Here is a 26688-nt window from a genome sequence, read left to right on the forward strand (position 1 = left end):
GAGAGAGAGAGAAAGAGAGAGTGTGTGTGTGTATCTGTGTGCGTACGTGTGTGTCCTCTTCCCACCCGTGATGCCTCTTTCCATCTGCAAAGAGTGCAATGGGGTGTGTGTGTGCAGGGCTCTCCTCCTCCCTCCACATGCGTGGGAGTCCTGCGGTTTGCAGAGAGCTACAATTAATGCGTCAGCTGCGAAAGTTTTGCGATAGGAGAGAACAAAATAGGAGAAGCAAGAAGCCAAACCCTATCGGATATTTTGTTTTTTTAAAAAAAATAAAATAAAAATAAAAGCAGAGAGCCAATGTTTAGAGTGCAGAGTTGGGTTGATTTCCAGCTAAGGAAATGAAATCCTGAGCAGGCGGGGGTTGAGGGGTGTGTGTGTGAAACCTTGGAGGGCAAAGCGTGAATAAACACCGAGATAGCCTCAGTTTCCCCAGGCAGCTTTGAAAAGGGAGATTTTTTTTTTGTTATTGTTGTTGTTGGGAAAAACAAAACAAAAACTCACAACTCTTTAAAGCTGCGAAGAGCCTCTCCTGGCTGCCAAGGCGACAAAGCGCGCTGCCGTTTCTGCAAAGTGTGGGTGTTTGTGTGTGGTTTTTGTGGGTCAGTCTCAGCTTCGAGTTCCTCCTCTGTAAAATGCGGGGAAGGGGGACAGCTGTCCAACTATTAGGTCCCATTGGAAATAGCAGGATTTCTATTAAGACCGGGCCGAACTAGCACAAAATCTGGGGACCGTATTTTCATAAGGAAAACAAAAAAAACAAACTTATAATAATTGTGTTTATAATTTGGCTTTGCAAGAAAAATGCAAGAGCAAAAAACAGTAAAATAAATACATCAAAAAGGACATTTTTCCAAAATAAAAGATCGCTGTTTGTAATAAAGGAGCCTGTTAGAAAGGAATCCCTGACAATTATGAATCATAAATCATCCCGTAAAATTAACCGGCGGTCTTAACTCTAATGTGCGTTTAAAGACCAAATTGAAACCAGCAAAAATTTCCTCTTTCCAGACGTCTATAAGGCAAGCTCGCTTTGCCCGCTTACTTTTTAAATGCTTATCTCCCGAGGACAAAAATAAAAGTTTTCTAAATTGTATAAGCCATTTTTTTTGAGGGGAGGGTGGGATAAAATTGGTTTTAATGATGTTTATTTAATTTCACTGGCATTGTCCTCTTTCCTTTCAAGGCATTTTTTTTTTTTTTTTGGCTGGAAATAGATTTTCTAAAAAAAATAAAATAAAAAGAACAGAAGAGAAGAGAAAGTACGGAGAAAGTCCAAGAAAGTTACAAATTATCTGGACCCCTTATAAAATTCCAGGAACGAGGCATCGGAATTGCACAATATAACGTTCTCATCTATTTTATCCTTGGCCTATAAACTCCAGGGAGCTTTTAGCCTCTAGATGGAGATGTTTCTAGTTTCTGAAAATTGCCAGAAGCCGGCTGAGAAAGTCAAGCTATTGGACTGTTGATTCCTGCCCTGTGTTTTTTTTTTCTTTTTTTTTACTTCCGTATCCGAGATTGAGCTGAAAATTTTAGCTAGAAAGTACCAGCAAAATAAACAAATCTAAAGGAAACTTTCTTTTTTTTAGAAATAAAAGATAATTGTTTAGAATAAAGGAGGTGGGAAATAAGTTCTCCACAGTTATTAATAATAAAATAATAATAATGAAATAATAATAAAAGAATGAAGAATAGAATACAACAGGATAGAAATATTGGAAGGAAATAATAGAATAGAATAGAAATATTGAAGTGAAAAAGAGTAGAATAGAATAGAAATATTGGAGTGAAAAAGAGTAGAATAGAATAGAAATATTGGAGTGAAAAAGAATAGAATAGAATAGAAATATTGGAATGAAATATAGAATAGAAATATTGCAGTGAAAAGAAGAGAAGAGAATGGAATAAAATAGAAGAGAATAGAATGGAATATAGAATAGAATAGAATGGAATAGAATAGAATAGAATAGAATAGAATAGAATAGAATAAGGAATGGAATGGAATGGAATGGAATGGAATAGAATAGAATAAGGAATGGAATTAGAGTAGAATAGAATAGTATAGAATAGAAATATTGGAATGAAATAGAATAGAATAGAAATATTGGAGTGAAAAGAAGAGAAGAGAATGGAATAAAATAGAATAGAATGGAATGGAATATAGAAGAGAGAATAGAATAGAATAGAACAGAACAGAATAGAACAGAACAGAACAGAACAGAACAGAATAGAATAGAATAGAATAGAACAGAATAGAATAAGGAAGAAAGGAATGGAATGGAATAGAATAAGGAATGGAATTAGAGTAGAATACTGTAGAATAGAAATATTGGAGTGAAAAAGAGTAGAATAGAACAGAAATATTGGAGTGAAAAAGAATAGAATAGAAATATTGGAATGAAATAGAATAGAATAGAATAGAATAGAATAGAATAGAATAGAATAGAAATATTGGAGTGAAAAAGAATAGAATAGAAATATTGGAGTGAAAAAGAAGAGAAGAGAAGAGAAGAGAAGAGAAGAGAAGAGAAGAGAAGAGAAGAGAAGAGAAGAGAATGGAATATAGAAGAGAGAATAGAACAGAGTAGAGTATAATAGAATGGAATGGGCTATAGAAGAGAGGAGAACAAGAATAGAATAGAATAGAATAGAATAGAACAGAACAGAATACAATGAAATAGAATAACAGAGTTGGAAGGGACCTTGGAGGTCTTCTAGTCCAACCGCCTGCCTAGGCAGGAAACCCTGCACCTCTTCAGACAAATGGTTATCCAACCTCTTCTTAAAAACCTCCAGTGATGGAGCAGCCACAACTTCTGGAGGCCAGCAGTTCCCCTGGTTAATTGTCCTCCCTGATAAGAAGTTTCTCCTTCATTCCAGGTTGCTTCTCTCCTTGATTAGTTTCCATCCGTTGTTTCTTGTCTTGCTTTCTGGTACTTTGGAGGATAAGTTGAACACCTCCTTCCTTTATGGCAGCCCTTCAAATATTAGAAGACTGCTATCCTGTCCCCCCTAGTCCTTCTTTCCTCTAGACTGGCCATACCCTGTTCCTGCAACTGTTCATATGTTTTTGTCTCCAGGCCTTTAATCATCTCGGTTGCTCTTCTCTGCACTTTTTCCAGCACTTCAACATCTTTTTTCAACATCGCTACCCTCTATCTGGATCCAGCCAAAAAAAAAAAATCAGATTATTTTTTGGGCACCTCCCCCGGAGCTGAGCAACGGAGTAGCTGCCCGTTTGCAAAACAAAACTCCAGAACAATTCACTTTCCAAAGGGGGCCAAGCGCCTTTCGCATCTTCTCCACCTCCTATCACCCCGCCTGGCTAGGTCTCTGCGTTGCAAAGCTGTGTTATTTTAATTACTTCGTGGCCAGGCTTTCCAAGCTGAGCGTAGTGAAAAGAGACAGAGTCCAGCTCTGGGTTTTCCATCTTGAAAACGAGGACCCGTTCGAGCCTCAAGGAAGAGAGTCCCCGATTCTGAGGTTAACGCAATGCCAAAGCTGCAATTCTGCAACGCAAACAGACTGAATTGATTTTTTGTTTGTTTGTTTCGTTTTTCATTGTGGGTCACTGGAAAAGGGGGGGGGGGGGGAAAGAGCCTGGAATTGTGAGTGTCTCCTGTCCATCTTTTTCCAGCTGCGGTCTGAATGGCTGGTGGGAAGAAGAAGGGAGAGCAACCACTAACGCCTTTCCGGTTTTGCCTCTCAGCCTTTGCAGCAGCTAAAACAATAATTTTTCTGAGCTAATATCTTTTCAGCTTGTCTGTATGCATTTTTTCCTTTTTTCCTTTTTTTTTTAAACAGGGCCTCTACATATTCCTGGTCTATGCGCTCTATAACAGCGAGGTAAGACTGGCCTTGGAAAAACAGCAGCTTGTTAAAACAAAACAATCCTCCACAAGTTTCTAGTCCTTAAGATTTTAAATATACGTGCAGGAAAGTGTGGCTGGGGGCTGGAGAAGCCTGATCTATGGGAGAGGAAGCCTGATCTATCTATATCTATATATCTATATATCTATATATCTATATATCTATATCTATATCTATATCTATCTATCTATCTATCTATCTATCTATGAGAGAGAGAGAGGGAGGAAGGGAGGGAGGGAGAGAGAGAGAGAGAGAGAGAGAGAGAGAGGCTATAAAGAAGATAGATAGATAGATAGATAGATAGATAGATAGATAGATAGATAGATAGATAGATATAGATAAGGATAGATGAGAGAGAAAGAGGGAGAGATAGAAAGATGATAGATAGATAGATAGATAGATAGATAGATAGATAGATAGATAGATAGATAGATAGATAGATAGATAGATAGATAGATGATAGAGAGAGAGAAAGGGGGAGACGATAGATGGATGGAGAGATAGGAAGATACATAGGTAGGTAGGTAGGTAGGTAGGTAGATAGATAGATAGATAGATAGATAGATAGATAGATAGATAGATAGATAGATAGATAGATAGATAGATAGACAGACAGACAGATAGATAGAGAGATAGAGAGATGAGAGAGAGAGACAGACAGACAAACAGATACATAGACATGGAGATGGAGATAGAGATGAAGATAGATATATAGATACAGGTATAATGCCTCAAGATTAGGAGATTATGTGCATCAATTATACAGAAGTTTTAAAAAATGCTGGCTTTTTCAGTAAAACAAGCATGTTATTGCCAGCTTGGGGATTCAGAGAGCACAAACAGATCCATACAATTCATTTTATGTTTTTGCTTGTTGTTGCACTCACAAACTTAAGGACCAATCATTCAACCGTACGTTGGGGTAGACATATCAACGCGAGGCCAGATTTCCTATGATGATTCTCCCCCCCCCTTTTTTCCTTACCCTAAAAGAGGGAAAACCTACAGCCAAAGAACCTGCAGGATACCAGATGTTGCTAAGTGGCCTCTGCCTGCAGCCCCACAGAGCGGGGGAAGTAAGAGACACTGGGAGGTGTCGTTTGCCATTATGGGGAGATGTCATTCAATCGTCCGCCTTCCCCCCCCCCCTTCCCCACGAGATACTCAAGGAGAAAGAGTTTGGAGAAGTGTAACTACGACACTCATCTTCCCCCATCTCCCTGCTCTGTCAACTGTCGAATTGGGAGGTTTCTCCTTCACCTGCACAGAAAATTTAGTCTGATCTGAATTTCACGGCTTCCTGAGTTCTGGGGAGCATCGTGGCTGGACGTTTTGGACCAAAAAGGCTGATCTCTATTTGTTGTTCCGTCTCCAGGTGCGGAATGCCATCCAGAGAATGAGGGAGAAGAAGAAAGCCCTGTCATTCACGGTAGGTCAATCAGAATAGATCCTGCTCAAGCAGGACAGGTAGCTGTCCAGTTTTCAGACAGGTAGCTGTCCAGTTTTCAGACAGGTAGCTGTCCAGTTTCTCCTGAAAAACCTCCAGTGATAGAGCAGCCACAACTTCTGAAGGCAAGCCATTCTAGCCAGTCTTCTGATTCAATTAATCAATCACAATAGAGGTGGAAGGGACCTTGGTGGTCTTCTAGTCTAGCGGTCGCCAACCAGTGGGCCGGGGACCACTGGTGGTCCACGAGAAAATTTTGGTCCACAGAGAAATGTCACCGCCCCCCCAAAGCAATTATTCCAGGCTGCGCAGGAACACAAGGCTGCGCCTCCTACATGGCCCACGGGAACACAAGGCTTGCGTCGCTTGCATTGCGCACAACCGGGAGTGAGGGGAGGGGGGAAAGGGGCAGGGGGGGAACTTGCCCTACTCACCCACGCGTCCACCATTCCAAGATCTTTCCAGATCCTTCCATAAATGGTCTGGAAAAAATGGGTTGGCCAATATGGGGCAGCGACACGCCGGAGCTGTCTGTGTCTCTTGGACACCGTTTCTCAAGAACATCTGGATTTCTGTGATCCAGATATGGAAAGGCCTCTTCTGGGGCTGGCCTGGTAGAATTTCTGCCTGGGAACCACCATATTCCCTCTCTTAAAAGCGCTAACATTGACAGGAGGCAAACCTAGTTTAGCTTCCTCCCGGAGGAAGTAACTTTCTGCCTTCAAAGTGGTAGGGAGCAGGAATGGGATTGGACCGGTTCAGATGAACTGGTAGTTCCGGGTATTTTGGGGTCCCACCCACCCAGCTCACCCCTTTCCTGTGCTTTAATTCCTTGTTGTTGAGCACAGCTGATTCGTGGGGCAGAGCGGTTTCACTGGTGGTATTCTAGTGGTTCGGCATGGTTCAGCCGAACTGGTTCACTCCAACGATCAGCTGTCACCTTCCCCGTGTCTATACTAATCTTTTGCATGGCACAGCTGAGGTTGAAAAGCAGGAAATAAGTAGCAGAAGGCGAGTTGCAAATGCTGCCCATGCACGGAGCATGCATTTGGTGCGCGCATGTAGGAAGTGCTCGCACAGGCATGCAAAGCCCGCCCTCACACAGAACCAGTAGGAAAAATTTTTTTGCCACGGAGTGGTTTTGCCGCCCATCGGCTGTTTTAGTCACCGGGGATGCAGCGGAAGGTAAGTATTGTAGCTAAAAACGGTCTTTTCTAAACGTTGTGTGCGCACGCTCCCCGAACTGGTTGTTACACCGGTTGAATCACTTAGGGAGCTGGATCCAACGATCGATGGACAGACCAGCAGGGCTTTCCTGCTTCCTCCCAGGTGTCCTGCAGGTTTTCTCTTTTCCTCTTGTTTCAGAACTGCTCCCACCCTGTCAATTACCTGTCGAGCCCCAGGAACACCTCCTGGGAGATGGCCAGGTTCAACCCAACCACCCCGGAGAATACAACCTGTTCCAGCGAGAAGGACACGGCGTCCAAGAGCAAAGGTAGGCAGAGCAGGTGGGCCTTCCAGCCAGCAGGAAGACACGCACTGCATTCAGATGTTGGTTGTTGCACCCAACTGATGCGCCTTTTCCTCACGTAGGGAACTTCAGTGCCAAAATGCCACGGAGCGTTTCGTCAATTATGTCACCTGAGAAACCGGTAAGTCCCGCCCAGCCACGCCCCCCTCAGAAAATGCCCTAAACCAGGGGTATCAAACTCGATTTCTTTGAGGGCAACATCAGGGTTGTGGTTGACCTTGGGAGGCTGGGGTGGGCGTGGCCAGGGAGGGTGTGGCCAGCTCGATGTAATTCGTATTGGGGAGAGGCACTTGTGGTGGCCAAGTGCTAAGGCAGGACTTCTCTGAGACCCTCCCTCCCTCTCATTATAATCTCCTTCTTTCTTTCCTTCCTTCCTCCCTCCCTCCCTTTCTTCTTCCTTCCCTGTTTTCCTTCTTTTTCCTTCCCTCTTCATTCTCCTTTTGTCTTCCTTCCCTTCTTTCCTTCTTTTTCTTTCCTTGCTCTCTTCCCCTTTCTCTTTCTTTCTTTCTTTCTTTCTTTCTTTCTTTCTTTCTTTCTTTCTTTCTTTCTTTCTTTCTTTCCTTCCTTCCTTCCTTTCTTTCTTTCTTTCATTCTTGCTTTCCTTTCTTTCTTTCTTTCTTTCTTTCTTTCTTTCTTTCTTTCTTTCTTTCTTTCTTTCTTTCTTTCTTTCTTTCTTTCTTTCTTGTCTTTCCTCTTTCCCTTTCTCCTTTCCTGCCCCTTCTTGGATGCTCAAATGCAAAAGGGGAAACGCTTCTCCATTTTGTTTCGCTTTTAGTTTGTATTGCCAGCCCTCTGCCAGCCAAAACGGAGCTTGGGTGGGGGGTCAAGTGCAACCCCCCTGGGCCCTGTTTTCGCTGGCAAAGGCGCCGCGGGCTGCTCCTTGGCTGTTTCCAGGGTAGCCCTGCAGGCCAGATCTAAGCACCTTGAGCTTGCCCCACCCCTCCACCGCCCTAAATGATCACCTGCACCTTGGGATCAAGCCCCCATGTCAATGTGAGCATATCGCACTGAGCCACCTCACCTCTTGGTCTCTTGTGTAGGATAAAACAGGTTCTAATGGCCATGTCTGGGGTGTACGCCCTGGCCTCAGTCAAGCTATTGTCCATGTTGCGTGGCTCCACAGCGCTTCTTTCTCGGGGCCATCTTTGGACCCCCCCCCAAAACACCTGGAGGACTCCACCTGCCTCTCCCTCAGAAAAACTGCTCTTCCCCCTCCCCTCTTCTTCCCGGCCCCCGATCCCGTTTAATCAGCGAAGTGAGCTCGCCAAGCAACCTCGCTTGGCAGTCTTCCTTTCGGTGGGTCTGGATCGGCTCTAGAAAAAGCTGGGTGCCAGTCGCCTCCGCACGGTTAGATCCAGAGACCCATTGTCCTTGCCAAGTTACCGGGCACCCGGTCTTAAGCACGGGCTAAAGCAATTAAGCCAGCTGGAGCGGTCAGCGCTTAAGCGTTGCCGCTGGTTTTGAAATGCCAAGGCCAGCGTTGGTACTTAGAGGAGGTGAAGAGGCAGCGTCGTGCCTGGTTTCTGCATCTTCTTCCCCAGATGGAGAGACCAGGAGGGGGGGTCAAAGGGGTCTTCAGGATAAGGCGCATTCTGCTCCTATCTTTATTTTATTATTTGATTTTGCAGCGGGAAAAGATCGTTGTTTGGTTTGTTGGTTTAAGGCAGGGGTCTGCAAACTTAAATGCTCCAAAAGCAGAGGTGGATTCAGCCGGTTCTGGAGAACTGGCAGCGGGAATTCGGCTTGCCTGCTCAGGGCCCGGATGTCGGCCAACTGGACCAGCAGGTGCTGGAATTTGTCCATGGCGTGGGGATAATGGACGATGGTGCATTCCATCAGGGCCGTGTTGGCTTTTTTCTGGGCTTCCTTCACCAGGCTGGAGTTCTCCACATACTTCACATCTGCAGCCAAAAGGAGAAAGCAGGCCAAGGGTGGGGGGTCAGCCCAGCCTTTTCACCCATTGAGAGGTGATTCAGCCGGTTCAGACCGGTTCTAAAGAACCGGTAGCGGAAATTTTGAGTAGTTGGGAGAATCGGCCCAAACCACCTCTGACTGGCCCTGCCAACCCCATCTCTTCTCTGCCTCCTATTGAGTCCCAGATGATCGGCTGGGTCTCCTTTGGTTGCCCTGAACAGGAGAACAGAGCTGGAAAGCAGGTTGGTGGGGTGGGGAGGGAAGGGGGATTTTACAGTAACCTTCCCCTGCCATGCCCACCAAGCCAGATCATGCCCACCAAGCCATGCCCACAGGGCTGGTAGTAAAAAAATTTGAACCCTACCACTGTCAAAGAGCCATTTGGACCTGTTTTCCCACAGAAAACAGGACACCGGGAGCTAATAATTTAACAACTGGTGTGACTGCGAGAATGTGTGGCCAACTCGACGTTCACTCACTCCCACTCAGTCACCTCCTGTTCTGGAATATGGAGTGAGTCTCCATCCCCTGCCATCCAGGGATTACCTTCTCTAAGGCCAGGTGAGGAATGATGAGGACGAGCCAGGCAGGGGTGGGATCAGCCAACAGGGAGCCAAAAGAGCCCCATGTGGCTCCAGAGCTGTAGGTTGCTGACCCCTAGTTTAATGGGCAGCCCCCTTTTCTTACGTGCGACCCAAGAGGGGAGGATTAAATGATCCCATTGAGAATCGGCAGCTGTGGGGGGAAGTGGGGTAAAAAAAATATGCAAAGATTGTCTCTCGGTCGTTTGTTGTTCGAGATGGACTTCCAGATGGTAAGGTCTAGAAACTTAGCTTTGTGGATTTGTTTTAGGTGCACCTGCAGAGTGCTGCGTGGGCGTGTAATTATGCGGGTTGGTTCATATTGAGGGAGAATATCTAGGCAAGGATTTATGAGTCAACAGTGACTTGATAACACTTTATATACATATGCACACACGCACACACACAGAGTATATACATACACTCACTGGGCTCAAACAACATTTTGTCTGTGATAAAACCATAAGAAGGTTTTTTGATATGAGTGAGATGAACCCACAGTGGATTTGCTGAACTCGGGTGAAAATGCAACTAGCATTGGGGTTGAATTCAAGGTTCATTGTGGCTGTGTTTGTGCCGCTTGCTCACAATTTTAAAAGGTTTTTAAAAGACTGGGCAGCCCCTTATCCAGAGGAGGTTGGATTAGATGACCTCAGTCACTTGCTTCCTTGCAGACATATGGACTACAACTCACATCATCCTCTAGGGCTCCAGCAACAAGGAGGCTGCAGCCCCTGCGAGGCGAAATGGATTAAAATAGTTTTTACAAGGGCGGGGGCACCGTAAAAACATGAAATAACTCTCTCTCTTTTAAGAAAAATAATGATTGCACCTCCAGTTCTGAAGGGAACGCAGGTTGGAAAAAGCCAGCGATCCAGAAAAGAAATTAGAAAATAAATAAAAATAAAAGAAATTGAGGTGGAATTTGATCATGATCTCTTATAGCATTTCGGAACAGAAAGGCAAAAAGATTTAGAACTCTGGTTTGGGGCAATAAATATTTTTTTAAAAAAATAGGAGTTATTTCGGTCATCCAAGATGGGATTTTAAGCACTGCTAGGTTCTATGATCAATGCTCAGATTTGCAAACCGAAAAGAGCTCCGGTGAAAGTTTGTTTAGCAAAGTTTAATTAGATATTGTTTTGCTACGGAACTGGAGACAAATGGGAGTTACCTGCAGAGATTTTGGGGTGGTGGTGGAAAATCATCATCATCTTTCTCTCTCTTACTTTCTCTCTCTCTCTTTCTCTCTTTTTCCAGGCTGTACAACTGACTGCCTTCAAATCATCAGGTAAGGCCTCCCGCTGTTAAGTTCAGCCTTGTTGAATTTTCACTGGTTCAGGGCTGGAAAAAAAAAACCCTCTGTCTTTTTAACTGGAGAAGTCAAATTACACTTAGCTAGGAGCCTTCTCATGCTCAGAATCCAGACCTGAGTATCCCTTCTCTGCAGAATATTTGTTGAGAAAGTTGCAAAATAATACTAATAATACTAATTAATACTAATAATACTTACTAATACGGAGGAGGAGGAGGAGGAGGAGGAGGAGGAGGAGGAGGAGGAGGAGGAGGAGGAGGAGGAGGAGGAGGAGGAGGAGGAGGAGGAAAGGAGGAGGAGGAGAAAGAAGAAGAAAAGAAGAAGAGGAGGAGGAGGAAGAGGAGGAGGAGGAGGAGGAGGAGGAAGAAAGAAGAGAGGAAGAAGAGGAGGAGGAGGAAAAGAAGAGGAAGAAGAGGAGGAGAAGAAAAGAAAGAAGAGGAGGAGGAGGAAAAGAAGAAGAAGGAGAAGAGGAGGAGGGGAGGAAGAGGAGGAGGAGGAGGAGGAAGAAAAGAAGAGGAAGAAGAGGAGGAGAAGAAAAGAAGAAGAGGAGGAGGAGGAAAAGAAGAAGAAAAGAAGAGGAGGAGGAGGAAGAGGAGGAGGAGGAGGGGGAGAAGGAGAAGAAGGCCACCAAATGAAGAAGAGAACAGAGGCATGGGAAGACAAAGCACTACATGGCCAGCACATTAACAAAATAGAAGGGTAAGCAGGTAATAAGAAGACCGGGGAATGGCTCAGAGCAGGGAAGTTAAAGAAAGAGACCGAGGGATTAATTCTGGCTGCGCACAAAAGTATACAAAGCCAGAATTGAGAAGACAGGAACAGACTGTAAGTGCTGCCTATGCAAAGAAGCTGAACAAACAGTGGACCACTTGGTGAGCTGCTGCAAGAAGTTTGCACAAACTGACTACAAGCGGCGGCGTGACCAAGTAGCAACAACGGTGCAATGGAAGATCTGCAAGAAATATCATTTGTCCGTAAGCAAGAACTGGTGGGACCATAAAACAGAAAAGGTTTATAGAAAATGAAAAAGTTCAATTGCTCTGGGACTTCAGAATCCAGACAGATAGGCACCTGCCACATAACACCCTGGATTTAACAGTTGTCGATAAGAAAGACAAAAAAGGCTGGAGAGTGGATGGGGAAGTGCGTGGAGACAGTGGAAGAGAAGAGAAAAAACGCAAAGACCGACAAATAGAAATAGAACGACTATGGCAAAGGCAAGCAAGGGTAAAAGGCAACCAATGGTAAAAGGTGCTTTGGGTGCAGTCCCGAAACAACTGGGGCACCCCTGGAACACCATCAGTGGCATTGACAAATTTGCCATCCGTCAATTGCAGAAGGCAGCTTTGCTTGGAACAGCTTCCATCCGGCGGTGATCTCTATGACACCATCAAACATCCAGATTTGCCTATCCCGGGTTCTTGGCAAGGACTCGATAGGTAGACAAAAATGTCACACCCAGTCTGAACATCTGGCTGACTGTGCGAATAATAATAATAATAATTAAATAATATTAATTATTAATATTAATAATAATAATCATCCATCAAAATGACGCAATTGTGGATAAAACATGTAACAGTGATATTCGTTGTCCTTGGGGGCACTTGCTACCATGTCCAAGAATTTTATAAAACACATCAAGAAATTGCAGCCTCCTGCAATAACATCAGCAGAACTGCAAAAAAAAACCTGTGCTACTCACAACATCGTACATTTTAAGAAGATACTTGGTTGATACCTAGGATGCGGGCATCAACCCCTTATCAGCCATCAGCGCCAGTCAGTGATATTTGTGATACATTTTTAAATGCTCAGTCAGCTGAGTTTCATGTTTAATGAATAAAAGAGATCATAATAATGTCAAACTTTTGCAAAGGTGAAAAATACCCCCCAGATCCAGCCAGTCCCTGCAATGGAAATCACCGATCCATTTCCAATTTTTGCAAGCGTATTCACCGTGTCTCGAATGCCACTATCAAAGAGCCTCATCATGCTCAGAATTCATACCTTGGGCAGACCTGAGTGAGTTCTCGACTTAAGACCACAACCGAACCCCAAAATTCCCACTGCTGAGCGAGACGTTCCCTAAGCAAGTTGTGCACCATTTTGTGAGCCTGCTTGCCATCGTTGTTAAGTCAATCGCCGCGGCCGTTCGGTATAGTAACCCGGCTGTTAAGCAAATCTAGCCTCCCCGTTGGCTTCGTTTGCCACGAGGTCGCAAAAGGGGACTCTGCAAGTATGAGCCAGTTGCCAAATGTCTGGACCTTGATGACGTGATCCCGGGGAAGCTGTGAGAGCGAGAAACGGTTGCACAAGTCGCTGCTTTCAGTGCCGTTGTGAGTCCGTACAGCCTCTAAATGATTGTAAGTCGAGAGGCACCCTGCAGTATAATTGTCGAGAAAGTTGTGACAATAATTTTTTTTTTAAAAAGATATCCAACTTTTGCAAAGACAGGGGGAGAACCCACCCACCCACATCTCCTGATCAGGCCAGCCACTGTGGCGGGACCGGATTTCTATTATTGTGGGGGGGGTTTTTTGAACCGCAAATTTGCATTCACCGATAGAAAGAGAACAATGTTGCTATTAAACACGGCACAAAGTGCTGATGGAAAGAAGAAGAAAAGAGAGAGGGAAAGGGCTGTTCTCTTGCTTCGCCGGCCCCCTCCTCACTGAAAAACCTCTGGACCCCATTCATTTGACAAGAGGCCACATGTTTCTATCTCCCCAGCAGCCCCCTCCCCAATGGGTTTCTGGCTGGCTTTATGGAGGTATGATCTCCTGATATTGCTGACGTTCCATTATGCGGGGAGGTGAGCACCCTGGGAAAGAGGGGGGGCTGTGGGCCAGGCAGGGGTGTGAGTGTGAGTGTGTGTGTGTGTGTGATGGGGAGGGTGGGGGGGAAGAGGAAGAATATTGTCCTATGTTTACCCACACAATGAGGTGCTTCTTTTGTTCCCGGCTGGCAAAGAAAGTGATCGCTGTGGCCCCTGCCTCCTCCGGTGTCACCGCATTGTCTCCCCGCGATAATTTCATTATCGTTGGTGAATGTATCTTGCATGTTGCTAAGCCGCGCATAGCAACATGTGCGCCTTGTTCCTGCAGCTGGGCACTGACAGGATCGGGGAGGTGGCCGGGAGAGAGAGAGAGAGAGAGAGAACCAAAACAGGAGGCCGCAGGCAAGATCGGATTCCCCCACCGCCCCACCCTAAGCCTTGCACAGTTGGGGTCCCAGCCTTGGAAAAACGGGGGGTACCGTTGAGCCGAGGCTGGGTGTGAACATCCAAGACGTCGGCCCCAAGAAAGGGGGCTCGAAATTCCTTTGGCTGGGGGGGGGGAGGGGCGGCGGCAAAAGAGGCGAGACCCTCTTCCCTCCGTTGTGAAAACAAGGGGCTAAACTGTGAGGCTGGGGTCTTCGACAGGGGTGGGCTGCTGGGGGCTCAAGGGGGTTCAGGAGATCCCCTAGCTACGATTCGGTGCAGTTCAGACAACCCCCCAAATCCTACTCCTGGCTGGCCCCGCCCCACCCAACCCACCCCTCCCCTCCCAGGAGTCCCCACTCGGCCCCGTTTTAGATGCAAGTAAGTGCAGGGCGCACGTGGAGGCTTGGGAGGATGAAAAACGGGCCACCCAGATGTTCGGGAAGGCCGGAAATGGGCCTGTTCTTGGCTTCCAGAGAGCCTCAGGAGTCCGGGGAGGATGTAAACACGCCCCCCCTCACCGTGGTGCAGGAGGCCGACTAAGCCACGCTCACTATGGCCACACCCACCCAGCAACCAGGCAGAGAACCTGTTGCTAAAATTTTTGAAGGCCACCCCTTTGAGCTATGTCGCCTGGAGGGGGTTACGTGGACCTCTCCAGTTTTGGGCGAGTTTGCAAAAAAAAAAAAACAGCCCAGGGTGATTTGACTTCGTTATTGGGGGTGGGTGGAGTCTTGATTGAGCCTTCGATTCCGGATGAGCTTCGGTGTACTTTTTTAGATTGAAATAAATAAATAAAATAGGTGCAAAGACCGAAAGAAAACAGGCTAAAACCACCATGGACCTTTTTCTCTTCTTACAGGCTTGTGAGCAGAGCTGTACCCAGCAACATGCCTCCAACCGGTGACCGTTGAGGGACAAATCCCCAGAAGGTGGAGAAAGGAAGGCCCTCCTCTCCTCTTGTTCCTTCTCCAGCCCCTTCCAGTGATGATTGACTAACCAAGATGCTTTCTCGCCGTTCCTTTCCCACTTCCCTTCGCGCGTCCCCTTTGCTGTGGATTGGGGCTTATTTGGGTCTTCATCTCTGGAGGTCCTCGGTCATAAAATAGCAACCTTGGTAGGGGAACCTTCCGATCCCCGGTCCCTTTCTTGGCTTCCCAGCTTGGAGCTGATGCCCAGAAGCTAAGGAGAACAAGCAGAACCAGGCAACACCACGATCCATTGTGAACCTCTGGTGAGCACCACCTACCGTGGTGTCTTCTCCTGGAGCAAATGAGCCACAGCAACAGGGAAGGCTATGTAGTCAACCCCAAAGGGTAGTGTTGGGTAGAAGATTAGTCTAGCGCAAGGGTCTTCACACTTGGCAAGTTTTAAGGTTTATGGACTTCAACTCCCAGAATTCCTGAGCTAATAAGACTGGAGGAGGAATTCTGGGAGTTGAAGCCCACAAGTCTTAAAGCTGTCAAGTTTGAAGGCCCTTGCTTTAAGGCCTTACGGCAGTCTTTCTCCACCTCAAACCTTCTCAAGAAGTATCTCAGGGGAATTCTGGGAGTCGAGGTCCATCTTAAACTTGGCAAGGTGGAGAAACACTTGAGACTCTAGCGTAAGGCTCTTCAAACTTGGCAAGTTTTAAGACTTGTGGACTTCCACTCCCAGAATTCCTGAGCTAACATGACTGGAGGAGGAGGAATTCTGGGAGTTTGAAGTCCACAAGTCTTAAACTTGCCAAGTTTGAAGACCTCTGGTCTAGTGGGTAGCATTGCCGCTTTTCCTCCACAACATCTTCTCATGTCGTTGGTCCTCCACCTTAAGTCATCCTCCATTGGAGTCCTCTGTTCTAGAAAGACTTTCTCATCTCTGGAAGCCTGAGGGTTGGTCAGCCTTTGAGCCTCTCCATTTTTCATCCCTGATTCAAAACTCCCCTTTTTTCTTTTCACACCAACCGTCTCTCCGAGGGCTTTTCCCAACCCATCAGCACCACGACCCCGAAGCCTTCAGAGATGCCACCTTCACCCTGTTTTCAACCGGAAGCAACCAGGGACTTGAAGCTGGGTGGAAGATGTAAGAGGATGTAAGAGATTTTGAGCTTCAGAAAACGGCTCGGATGGAATTACTATTTTTTGGACCGCCCCATTTTCGGCATGAAATAAGTTTCCACGGGTGCCAAATGGAAACATGTTCAGAGCACTATTTTTAAAATTACGATTGTCATCATCATCGTTAGGAAGCTTCTGGGGGCCACTGGAGTTTTCTAACCTTTCCAGTTTTCACAATGACTTTGTGGGTGTGAGCAACATGTCAGTGCTTGCTGTCTTTTGACGCGTTTCAGAAGGCTAAAAAATTCTCATTTTTATCCCGTCTTATTCTGGATGCAACCCGTGCCTTTTTCCGCGCGCATCCTCCCTTGCAAAATTCAGTGTTTTTTGGAACCACCTCCAGTCTCCTTCAAAAGGCAAGATCCTTCCAAGGAAACATTGGAAGAGCCACAAAGGCAAATGCGCCGACAAGCATTATGGGTGTTGTTATCCCATGATGGCCACATTAGAGAAACCCTGCCGTAACTCTTGGGTGTAATCTAATTCATCTACCTTTAATTATTTTGGAAATTGGGTTTGCTGTGGAGAGGAGAGGAGGAGGGAAGGGATCATTTCAGTGTTTAAAGTAACACGTAAGAGTTGTTTCTTTTAAACACACACACAATCACCACCAGGGATAAAAAGACTTTTGTTGCCGAAATTCGGCTACATATTTTGAAACCCAAACAGGGAGATAACAAGCTGTATCTTTGGAGGGATTCTTCGGCCGAAACAAAATAAAAAACTTGAAATTCTTCCCCTCGTCTCTCCCTCTTTGTTCTCGAGGAAATAAGGCTAGAATAGAATGAGCTCGAAGGGACCTTAAAGGTCCTCTAGTCCAGCCCCCTGCTCAAGCAGGAGAACTCGAGACCGTTTCAGCTAAATCTTGCTGTTGACATCAAGACGTAACATCTTGACATGTGGTTGTGATGAGATTTTAAAAGTGGGCAGGGGAAGGGGTGCGCGGAAAATATCCCCCCAAATTAAATTTAAGGGTCAGCTGCTCGATCGACGAAGCCGTTGGCTTTGCCTCGAGAAAGCTCAAGTTGCTGGTGAGGCTTTGCTTTCGAATCCTAAGTTTTAGGAATATTTTTAAAGGAATCCTCCCTCCCCAGGCCTGATATCCTCGGCCAGGCTGGCTGTGGCTCATGGGCACCCTAGTCTCACACATCCGGGGAAAAAATAATAATCTCAAACTCAAGGAACAGCTGCTGCTATCTGAACGGTTCGGCCGGCTGAGATCTGAATTAAATATATGTCTTTAAAAGGCCCTAAGGAGGAAAACAGAACTGTGCCCTGGCCATGCCCACCATCTCGGCTGAGGATTTTGTTTCGAAAGGAGAGTTCTGATGATGTCTGAATGGGAAGCTATGCCTAGAAGCAAACATCTGGAAACTGTTCTCCAGTTGTTAGTGGTTTGGGGTCTCTGGGAAAGAACATTTTGCAAGGTAAAACCTCTGGAAGCTCCGTTTCTTGGCTGGGTTTAGGCTTCCTTAGTTTTTTTTCCTTCCTTTTTCCTGTCTTCCCATCTTTTCCTTCCTTCCTTTCCTCCCTTCTTCCCTTAACTCTCTCTTCCCACCCTCCCTCATCTTTTCCTTCCTTCCTTCCTTTCTCCTTTCTTTCATTAACATTCTCCTTCCCTCCCTTCCTCCTTCCCCATCTTTTCCTTCCTTCCTTCCCTCCCTTTTTCCTTCCTTAACTCTCTCCTCCCTCCCTCATCTTTTCCTTCCTTCCTTCCTTCCCTCCCTCCCCTCTTTCATTAATACTGTCCTTCCCTTCCTTCCTCCCTCATCTCTTTTCCTTCCTTCCTTCCCTCCCTCCCTTCTTTCATTAATACTGTTCTTCCTTCCTTCCCTTCCTTCCTCCTTCCCCATCTTTTCCTTCCTCCCTTCCCTCCCTTTTTCCTTCCTTCTCTCTCCTCCCTCCCTCCTTCATCTTTTCCTTCCTTCCTTTCCTCCCTTCTTTCCTTCCTTAACTCTCCTTCCTTCCTTCCTTCCTTCTTTTCTCCCTCCCTCCCTCATCTTTCCTTCCTTCCTTTCCTTCCTTGTTTCCTTCCTTAACTCTCCTTCCTTCCTTTTCTCCCTCCCTCCCTCCCTCCCTCCCTCCTCCTCCTCACCAACTTCTCCAACGAGATTTCCACCCCACCCTCCCACCAGCCTTTTCACAGGGAGAAACGGGCCACCCCCTCCGAGTCAGCCCCACGCCTGCGGCTGGAGTTGGGCCTGATGTCTTATCACGGCTGGCCAGGCTCCAAGCTGTGTTTGCTCTCCAGGAAAAGGTCTCTAGGAGGAGGGACACCTCAGCTTTGTAAGCTAGAGAAAAAAAAAGGACAACTCCCCAGAATTTTCTTTCTTTTCTCTTCTTTCTTTTTCTTTCTTTTTTTTGGAACAACATGGCCCCGTTTTGGGTGGACTGGAAGAAAGGATGTTAGCGGCTTTTCTCTCTATGGCTTCCTCCCCATCGGTGGCGTGATGGATCCAGAGCCAGATTCAGATTAACAGAGTTGGAAGGGACCTTGTAGGTCATCTAGAATAGTCCAACCCCCCTCCCCCCAAGTAGGAGACCCTACCCCATTTCTGACAGGTGGCCGTCCAGCCTCTTCTTGAAAGCCTCCAGGGATGAAGCTCCCACAACTTCCGAAGGCAACTTTGGTTCCACTGGTTGATGGTTCTCCCCGTCAGAAAATTCCTCCTTATTTCCAGGTTGAATCTCTCCTTGGTCAGTTTCCATCCATTGTTCCTTGTCTGGCCTTCGGGTGCTTTGGGAAATAGCTTGACCCCCTTCCTCTTCTCTGGGGCAGCCCCTCAAATCTTGGAAGGCTGCTCTCCTGTCTCCCCTGGTCCTCCTCTTCCCCAGACTAGCCAGGCCCAGTTCCTGCAACCGTTCTTCGTCTGTTTGAGCCTCCAGTCCCCTCATCCTCCTGGTTGCTCTTCTCTGAACTTTTTCTACAACCCCCTAGGGGTCTTTTGGGGGTCCCTCCTGCCTCATCCTCCAATGTTCTTGATTGCAAGGAAAGCATCCAAACCCATCGTCATTCACAGGCAAAGAACCGTTCAGAGATCATGGACCAGAGCGGAATTACAAAATTTATTGGAATGTCTTGAAATTCGGCAAGGTAGAACTCCATAAAGACTTCTGGAAGGAGGACAGGAAGAGGGGAGGGGGGGGTGATTGGGTGGCACGGACACTTAAGAGCACTTTTCATGTTTGGGAAGGGCTGGGGAGGCGAGAAGACGGCGCCTCTCCTCCTCACCCAGATCCACCGGCAAACCCAGAACGCCGGGTCACTTCCAGGAGCAGGCGCCCCGTGATTCTCTCCAACCGCAACACGCAGATCCACAGACGCCACGGGGGGGTAGAGAAGATTGTCCCGAAGTCGCATACGAAGCAGGCAAAAGGCGTTGGAGTCAAAACACAGAGAGATAATAAACGAGAGGGGGGGGGAGAGAGAGAGAGAGAGAAAGAGACCGACAGAGAGAGAAAGAGACTCAGAGAGAGACAGAGACAGAGAGAGAGAGACAGACACACACACACACAGAGACAGAGACAGAGAGACTGAGAGACTGAGTGACAGAGAGAGAGAGAGAGACAGACAGACAGACACAGAGACAGAGACAGAGAGACACACACACACACAGAGAGAGACAGAGACAGAGAGACTGAGAGACTGAGTGACAGAGAGAGAGAGAAAGAGAGAGAGAGACAGAGAGAGAGACAGACAGAGAGAGAGAGAGACAGAGAGAGAGAGAGAGACAGAGAGACAGAGAGACAGACAGACAGAGAGAGAGACAGAGAGACAGACAGACAGACAGACAGACAGACAGAGAGAGAGAGACAGAGAGAGAGAGAGAGGGAGACCACCATTGCACCATGGAGGGATTGGGGGCAGAGGCCTGGGTGGGAAGCAGTGGTGGTATTCAGCCGGTTCGCAACGGATCGGGCAAGCCGGTAGCAAGAATGTGGCATGGGTCTCCAGACCGGTAGTAAGTTCTGGCTGGCCATGCCCCCAATCCGGTCGCCCTCCCGCCCAATGCTCGCTTACCTGCCCACTTGACATTCACCTAAGGTATTTCTTTTCTTTTTTGCCCCTCCCGACAGTCAGCTGTGCATAGATCAGCTGTGCTGGGATTCCCCTTTGCTGAGGCCCAGGAAGGCCAAAAATGGAGGGAGGAGCTCAGGGCCCTCGCCTCCATTTTTTGCCTTCCAGAGCCCCAGAGGAGCCTTAGGGGAGCAAAAACGCCCCACCACCCCCCGAGGCACCTCTGAGGCTAGGAAGCTCCCCAAAATGGGGGGGTGGGGGCTGCAAAAAAGCCACACCCACCAAGCCACGCCCACAGAGCCAGTCGTCAAAGTTTTTGAATCCCATCGCTGGTGGGAAGGCACTCAACAGCTCCCAAGAGGCCGAATTGGGGTTTCGTTTGGGGTGAGGAGGGAGAAGATGAGGACAAAGGAGAGGAAAACGCGCCCACTGTAACCCCAAATTGTTTTCACCCCCTATTCCTCCAAAAAGGGGGTCCCTTCCCCTGGGTTTCCAAGCTGAAGAAACAAAGCCGTTAAATACGACAGCTTTGTCGTCCCTGCAACACCAGAGTCGATGGGGCCGCGTGGTTGGGGGTTCTAAAGGAAAGGCTGCCCCCTGGCCCCCCCAAAAATATTCTTTGCAAAAGTAACCCAATGGGCCTTCTTCCCCCATTTTAGCAGACAAGAAAAGAAAACAGGAAGAGGTTTGTCCCGCACGAATCAGGTCCAACAGGAATCTGACTTTGAGAAATACTTTTAACAGACGCACACTCAGAGGAAAAGCGCGCACACACACACACACACACACACACACACACACACACACACACAGAGTATCTCTACGAGCAAGTCAATTCAGGAATCTGGCTTAGGCTATTTCTTGCAAGCTGGATGGGTCTTGAAGGAAAGGCTTAAGAACTTGCAGGACGCCAGAGAGAACCTCCACTCGAACGGGATGGTGGGTTTAACGGTCCAGATCGGGGTTGTTGTTTTTTTTCCCCAGGGCTCCCCCCACCCCTCCCCCACCCCAAAAAAGGGTCCTTCTGACTGAGAAATTTGTTGATTAAATGAATTCACACACACACAGACACACAAACGGGTTTAGGACCCCCACGAGGGGTAGAAGGAAGAAGGCAACAGGTCTCTTCGCAGGCTTGGCTGGATGGAGCGACAATAAAATTAAATTGCTAGGAGCGAGGAAAAAACGGGAAGGAAAAGGAAAAGAGAGAGAGAGAGAGAGAGAGAATCAGTCAACCATGTCATGTGTTCAAGAGGTTCCGCTTCACAAGCCGCCAGAGAGGAGACAAACTTTGTTAGGACTTTGTTAGCCTCCCAAATTTTGAGTCACCGTCCCGGAGACGGTGAACTAAGCTGAAAATGAAACTTAAGTCAGTCTGTTAAAAACTTTTGACAAAGTTCTTGGCTTCCCACCGTGAGACCGAGAAGGGGTGGGGCGGAGGATGTTCCCGTACACTCCCCCCCCCTTCCCAAAGTTGCTCAGATCTCCGGAGAAACACACACCCCCCCTCAAAAAAAAGCATCTTCCCAGTGTTTGAGGCGTGGAAGGTGCCCCCGTTTTCCCTTGCAAAATGCATCGGAGTTTGGCGGAAAACTGCCCCAGCCGCTTCGCCCGGCAGGCTTTTGGATCTGAACCGCTCCTGGGATGCAGAGGGGAGCTGGACCTAGAGGCCATGGAAAGAAAGAACAAGAGGGAGGGGCTTTCTCTGTCCCCCCCCAACACACACACTCATCCCTGTGTTTGGGATACACCCACCGCCGCCTTCCAAGGCAATCTCCAATGGGCTTTTTCAAGGTTTTGCAAACATCCCAGCATCTGGGACAAACAAGACTGGGTGGAAACTTCCAGCACACTGGAACAAACGAAGGGACGTGGGGGGGGGGTTGTCCACCCCGCCCCCCTCCCACCACCCCACCCCAACCGCCCCAACCTCGTCCTCCATCCGTCCGTCCGTCCGTCCGTCCATCTCCTGGGGCAAAAGAGAAGCCCTCAAGTCCGCTTAGCGTGCAGCATTTCTATCAGCAGGTTGTTGCAGGGGATCTCCCCGCCCAGGTGTTTATGGTACAGGTACTCTTCGGCTTGCATGCTCAGGGCCCGGATGTCGGCCAACTGGATCAGCAGGTGCCGGAATTTGTCCATGGCGTGGGGATAATGGACGATGGTGTACTCCATCAGGGCCGTGTTGGCTTTTTCCTGGGCTTCCTTCACCAGGCTGGAGTTCTCCACATACTTCACATCTGCAGCCAAAAGGAGAAAGCAGGCCAAGGGTGGGGGGTCAGCCCGGCCTTTTCGCCCATCGAGAGGTGATTCAGCCAGTTCAGACCGGTTCTGGAGAACCGGTAGCGTCAATTTTGGGTGATTCAGAGAATTGGCCAATCCCGCCTCTGACTGGCCCCGCCAACCCCATCTCTTCTCTGCCTCCCATTGAGTCCCAGCTGATCGGCTGGGTCTTCTTTGGTTCCCCTGCACAGGAGAATGGAGCTGGAAAGCAGGTTATTGGGGTGGGGAGGGAATGGGCGGAGTGGGGGGAACTTGCCCCACTCGCCCTAGGCGCCTCACCTGGCCACCGGGCTGCTTCTTTCCGCTTCTTTCTTCTTCTGCTTTTGGCTGCACGCAAGGAAAGCAGCCAAACTCTTTCTTTCTCTCCCCCAAACTCCGCCAGAAATGAGTCTTTGGGACCCTTCAAGGCCTCCTGCCCCAAGAGGCTGCGCCGGCACGACAAGTCTCACAAAGACTCCTTTCTGGCGGAGTTTGGGGGAGAGAAAGAAAGACTTCTGCGGCTTCTGCTGCTTTCCTTGCATGAAGCCAAAAGTCTCTCCCTCTCTCTTCCCCCGAGAACAGAACTGGAGACGGTATCCTGCGATCCCAAATAAAGAACGATTGATCGGAAGGACAACGGGGTGGGGAATTTTCCTGCAGACTTTTTTTTGGGGGGGGGGGCTTTCCCCAAGGTCTCTGGTCTGCGGGATTAAAAATTATGAGTTTGGTGATCCCTGAGGTCCAAAAGGTTGGACAGGATGACCTCTAAGGTTCCTCCCGGCTCTGCTTTCCGGCAGGGGAAAATGTCACAGCAGGTAAACAAAGCAGCTTTCCCTCGCTTGTCTGGATTGCCTTCGCCTCCAAACCCCAGGCGGAGAGATTTGTCTTTAATCTGCTTGGCCTCCACAAAGCCGTCAGGCAGCTCAGCCGGCATAGAAACCATGATCCCTGCTCCCTGGCACAGACGGCGCCATCGTGGGTATATTGTGGGCAACGGGGCTTTACGGAGAGCAGAGGCTCCATCGCAGGAAAGCCATCAAGGTAAACTGGCAGGTGCGCTAGCCACCTGGTAAAAAACCAGCTTGTTCGATTCCCATCGCTATTAAGACATATTTCTTGGTCGGTCGTTGTCGGAAAAGATCCTATTGCACAGTTTCGGGCATTGCAGAGAGTGAGCATCAAATAGATGTTCCCAGATAAAATTATTATTATTTTCATTTGGTTTGATCTGGCTCGGCCGACTTTCCCAGGCACCTGTTTTGAGATGACCCAAATTTAGCAACAGACATTAATACAAGCTAAATTCTAATTTTCTATTTTCTAAGGCACCCAAAGGCCAGGCGAGGGATAATGGGTGGAAATGGGTGAACGAGGAGAGATTCAACCTGGAAATCAGGAGAAACTTTCTGTCAGTGAGAACAATCCATCCACGGAACAGAAGCTGCCTTTGGAAGTCGTGGGAGCTTCATCGCTGGAGGCTTTCAAGAAGAGATGGGGCTGCCATCTGTCAGAAATGATGTAGGGTCACCTGTTTAGTCGGGGGTTGGACTAGATGACCTACAAGATCCCTTCCAACTCTGATTATCTGTGAGCTCTTGATTGGAGCACCATTTCTCTCTTCAGGGGGAATAGAATAGAATAACAATGTTGTATGGGACCTTGGAGATCTTCTAGTCCAACCCCCCGCCTAGGCAGGAAATCTTACACCACTTCAGACAAATGGTTAGCCAATCTCTTCTTACAAACTCCCAGCATTGGAGCACTTACAACTTCTGGAGGCAAGGAGTTCCACTGGTGAATTGTTCTCACTGTCAGGAAATTCCTCCTTTGTTCTAAGTTGCTTCTCTCCTTGATGAGTTTCCATCCGTGGCTTCTTGTCCTGCCTTCTGGTGCTTTGGAGAATAGCTTGACCCCCTCTTCTTTGGGGCAGCCCCTTGAGATATTGGAAGGCTGCTATCATGTCACTCCCAATTCTTCTTTTCTTTAGACCAGCCAAATCCAGTTCCTGCAAATCCTACCCTTCATAGGTTTTCGCCTCCTGTCCCCTAATCCTCTTTGTTGCTCTTCTCTGCGCTCTTTCTAGAGTCTCGACATCGTGACGACCATGCGTGGACTTCAACTCCCAGAATTCCCCAGCCTGCCGTTAGAATTCTGGGAGCAGGAAAACGTGTTGGACTTGGGAATTCTGGGAATTGAAGGCCACGCCTCTTGAAGTGTATGAGGTTGAAAAATATTTCAGTTCTGTGCTGGTTGGTGTGGATATGAACTCTTGAGCCCTTGCAAAGGTTGAATTTCTCTGAAAGGATGGGGAAATTATTTTGCAATGTTGATGCTCTGAGCTGGGTGGTTTTCTTGCAGCCGTTTTATGACCCAACTAGGTAACATCATCAGGGCTAGAAGGTGGGGGGAGAGAGAGAGAGAGAGAGAGAGAACGAGCAAAACTCACATCTTTGCAGCACGGATGATGTTACCTAGTCGGGTCATGAAACGTCTGTGAGAAAACCACCCAGCTCAGAGAACACCGGAGACATTGCAACCCCGAGCTACAAATATTCTCCTTTTATCGGTATTGCAATCTTATTAATTCCTGGGAAATTAATGTCGTGTCTCCGGGAGCCGCATCACACCAGCCCCGAAACGGGGATCTCTGGCTTTTCCGAGGTCCACACCGGAGGACGGTCAGACCAAACCAAACCAAACCACCTCCAACTCGATTCCAGAACGGGCAGTGGGACACGCCCTGCCCTTCCCGTCTCGTGCGCGACTGCAATTTTTGCATGGAAGGAGGAGGAGAGGGGGGAATAATAGAGTGCAACAAGGGTGTGCGTGTGTGCGTCCGTGTGTGTGTGTGTCAAAACAAACAACTCTCCTTCCCGTTGCCCATCACCACCAGACAGTACGCATCTTTGCTAAATGTCAACTCTCTCTCTCTCTCTCTGTCTCTGTCTCCCCTGCGCTGGGCGTGACAATGGCAGGTTCGTGGTGATGAACTCACCTGGTTTGGAGAAAGCACCCTATTCACAGTTTAATTGAATATTTGAATAATCTTTTCATGAGAGAGAGAGAGAGAGAGGGAACATAAAGAATGCCATTTCTCCCATTCCCAGTTCTCCCCCGGTTTGGAGAGGGCCCCACCCCCTCGTGGCGGTGACGAAGACGAACGAACGAAGATTTCGTCCTGCGACAAAAGGCGAGGGAGGGAGGGGAGGCTTGGGCAGGAGACCGATTTCTATGCGCTCAAGTGTTCTTCTCATTCACAGTTCCCTTTGTTTGCCCGAAGCTTCGGATAAATTGCCATCGCTTATGGGAATGCGGCCCGCAATAAAAAAAGCTGTTTTCTCGCTCTCGGGGCCCCCCCACTCCAGCCCCCCACCTCCGCCGCCCATTTGGAGTGGCTGCCGGGAGAATGGAAGTCAGCCGCCCCGATGGGGGGATGCGGGGTAGGTCAATCCATTAAGGCTCTATTAAACCCTTCTGGGGAACAAAGCTAACCTGTGCCATCCTCATAAATATTGCCATTTGGAGAAGCCCCTAATTTTAATTAAACCTCTTGAGCTACTCAGGAGGGGGAAGAAGAGAGAAGAGAAAAGAGAGAGAGAGAGAGAGAAAGAGAAAGAAAGGAAGGAAAGGAGAAATCTATTTGCCACTCAAAATGGCTAGCCTCTTGCGCACATGTGTGTAGGGAGGCACACGGATTGTGCCACGGGGAGAGGAGGGTGGATAGGGTGGAAAATTCTCTGGCAAAGCGTAATTACAGCCGGGGGACACATAATAGAGGGGGAGGAGGGGGGGCTTGGGTGCAGCTGAGCCCCAAGAAAGGCAGAAGGCCAAGCCAGGCCCTGACGGCTAAGACTCGAATACAGGACCAAGGGGGGGGGAAGGAGGGAGGTAAGGGTCACCGTTTTGTCTTCAGCTCTAGGACGAGGTCATTTGAAACGCAGTGCGGACATGCAGGGAAACGGTAGTTCTCCGGGGTGGGAAAGATGGAGGTTGAGACTGTAGAAAGAGCACAGAGAAGAGCAACCGGGATGACAAGGGGACTGAAGGCTAAAACATATGAAGAATGATTGCAGGAACTGGGCCTGGCTAGTCTAGGGAAGAGAAGGACCAGGGGAGACAGGAGAACATCTTCCAAGATTTGAGGGGCTGCCACAGAGAGGAGGGAGGGGGTCCAGCTATTTTCCAAAGTACCCGAAGGCCAGATAAGGAAGGAAGGATGGAAACTGACCAAGGAGAGATTCAACCTGGAAATAAGGAGGAATTTCCCAACAGGGAGAACCATCAACCCATGGAACAGTAGTTGCCTTCAGAGGTTGTGGGAGCTTCATCCCTGGAGGCTTTCAAGAAGAGTCTAGACTGCCATCTGTCAGAAATGGTGTAGGGTCTTCAAACTTTGACTAGATGACCCAAAGGGTCCCTTCCAACTTTGTTGATCTGATGCTTCATTGGAGAATG

General features: G+C 48.0%; 2 protein-coding genes across 2 annotated transcripts in view; one reads left to right on the plus strand and one right to left on the minus strand.

Annotated features, from left to right (window-relative positions):
- Positions 1-14730, plus strand: part of ADGRD2 (adhesion G protein-coupled receptor D2) — a 45520-nt gene extending 30790 nt beyond the window's left edge. Inside the window, exons 20-25 of the mRNA XM_087914727.1 lie at positions 3805-3846; positions 5246-5299; positions 6683-6812; positions 6911-6969; positions 10604-10634; positions 14723-14730. Of these exons, the coding sequence (XP_087770853.1) occupies positions 3805-3846; positions 5246-5299; positions 6683-6812; positions 6911-6969; positions 10604-10634; positions 14723-14730 (324 nt within the window). The remainder of the gene's footprint in view (positions 1-3804; positions 3847-5245; positions 5300-6682; positions 6813-6910; positions 6970-10603; positions 10635-14722) is intronic.
- A 7233-nt stretch (positions 14731-21963) lies between these two features.
- Positions 21964-26688, minus strand: part of NR5A1 (nuclear receptor subfamily 5 group A member 1) — a 28992-nt gene continuing 24267 nt past the window's right edge. The window contains 1 exon segment of the mRNA XM_087914767.1: positions 21964-22211. Coding sequence (XP_087770893.1) covers positions 21964-22211 — 248 coding nt within the window.

The sequence above is a fragment of the Pseudonaja textilis genome, chromosome 17, assembly GCF_049901715.1.
Source record: "Pseudonaja textilis isolate UNSWEBS1 chromosome 17, rPseTex1.2, whole genome shotgun sequence".
Lineage (NCBI taxonomy): Eukaryota > Metazoa > Chordata > Lepidosauria > Squamata > Elapidae > Pseudonaja > Pseudonaja textilis.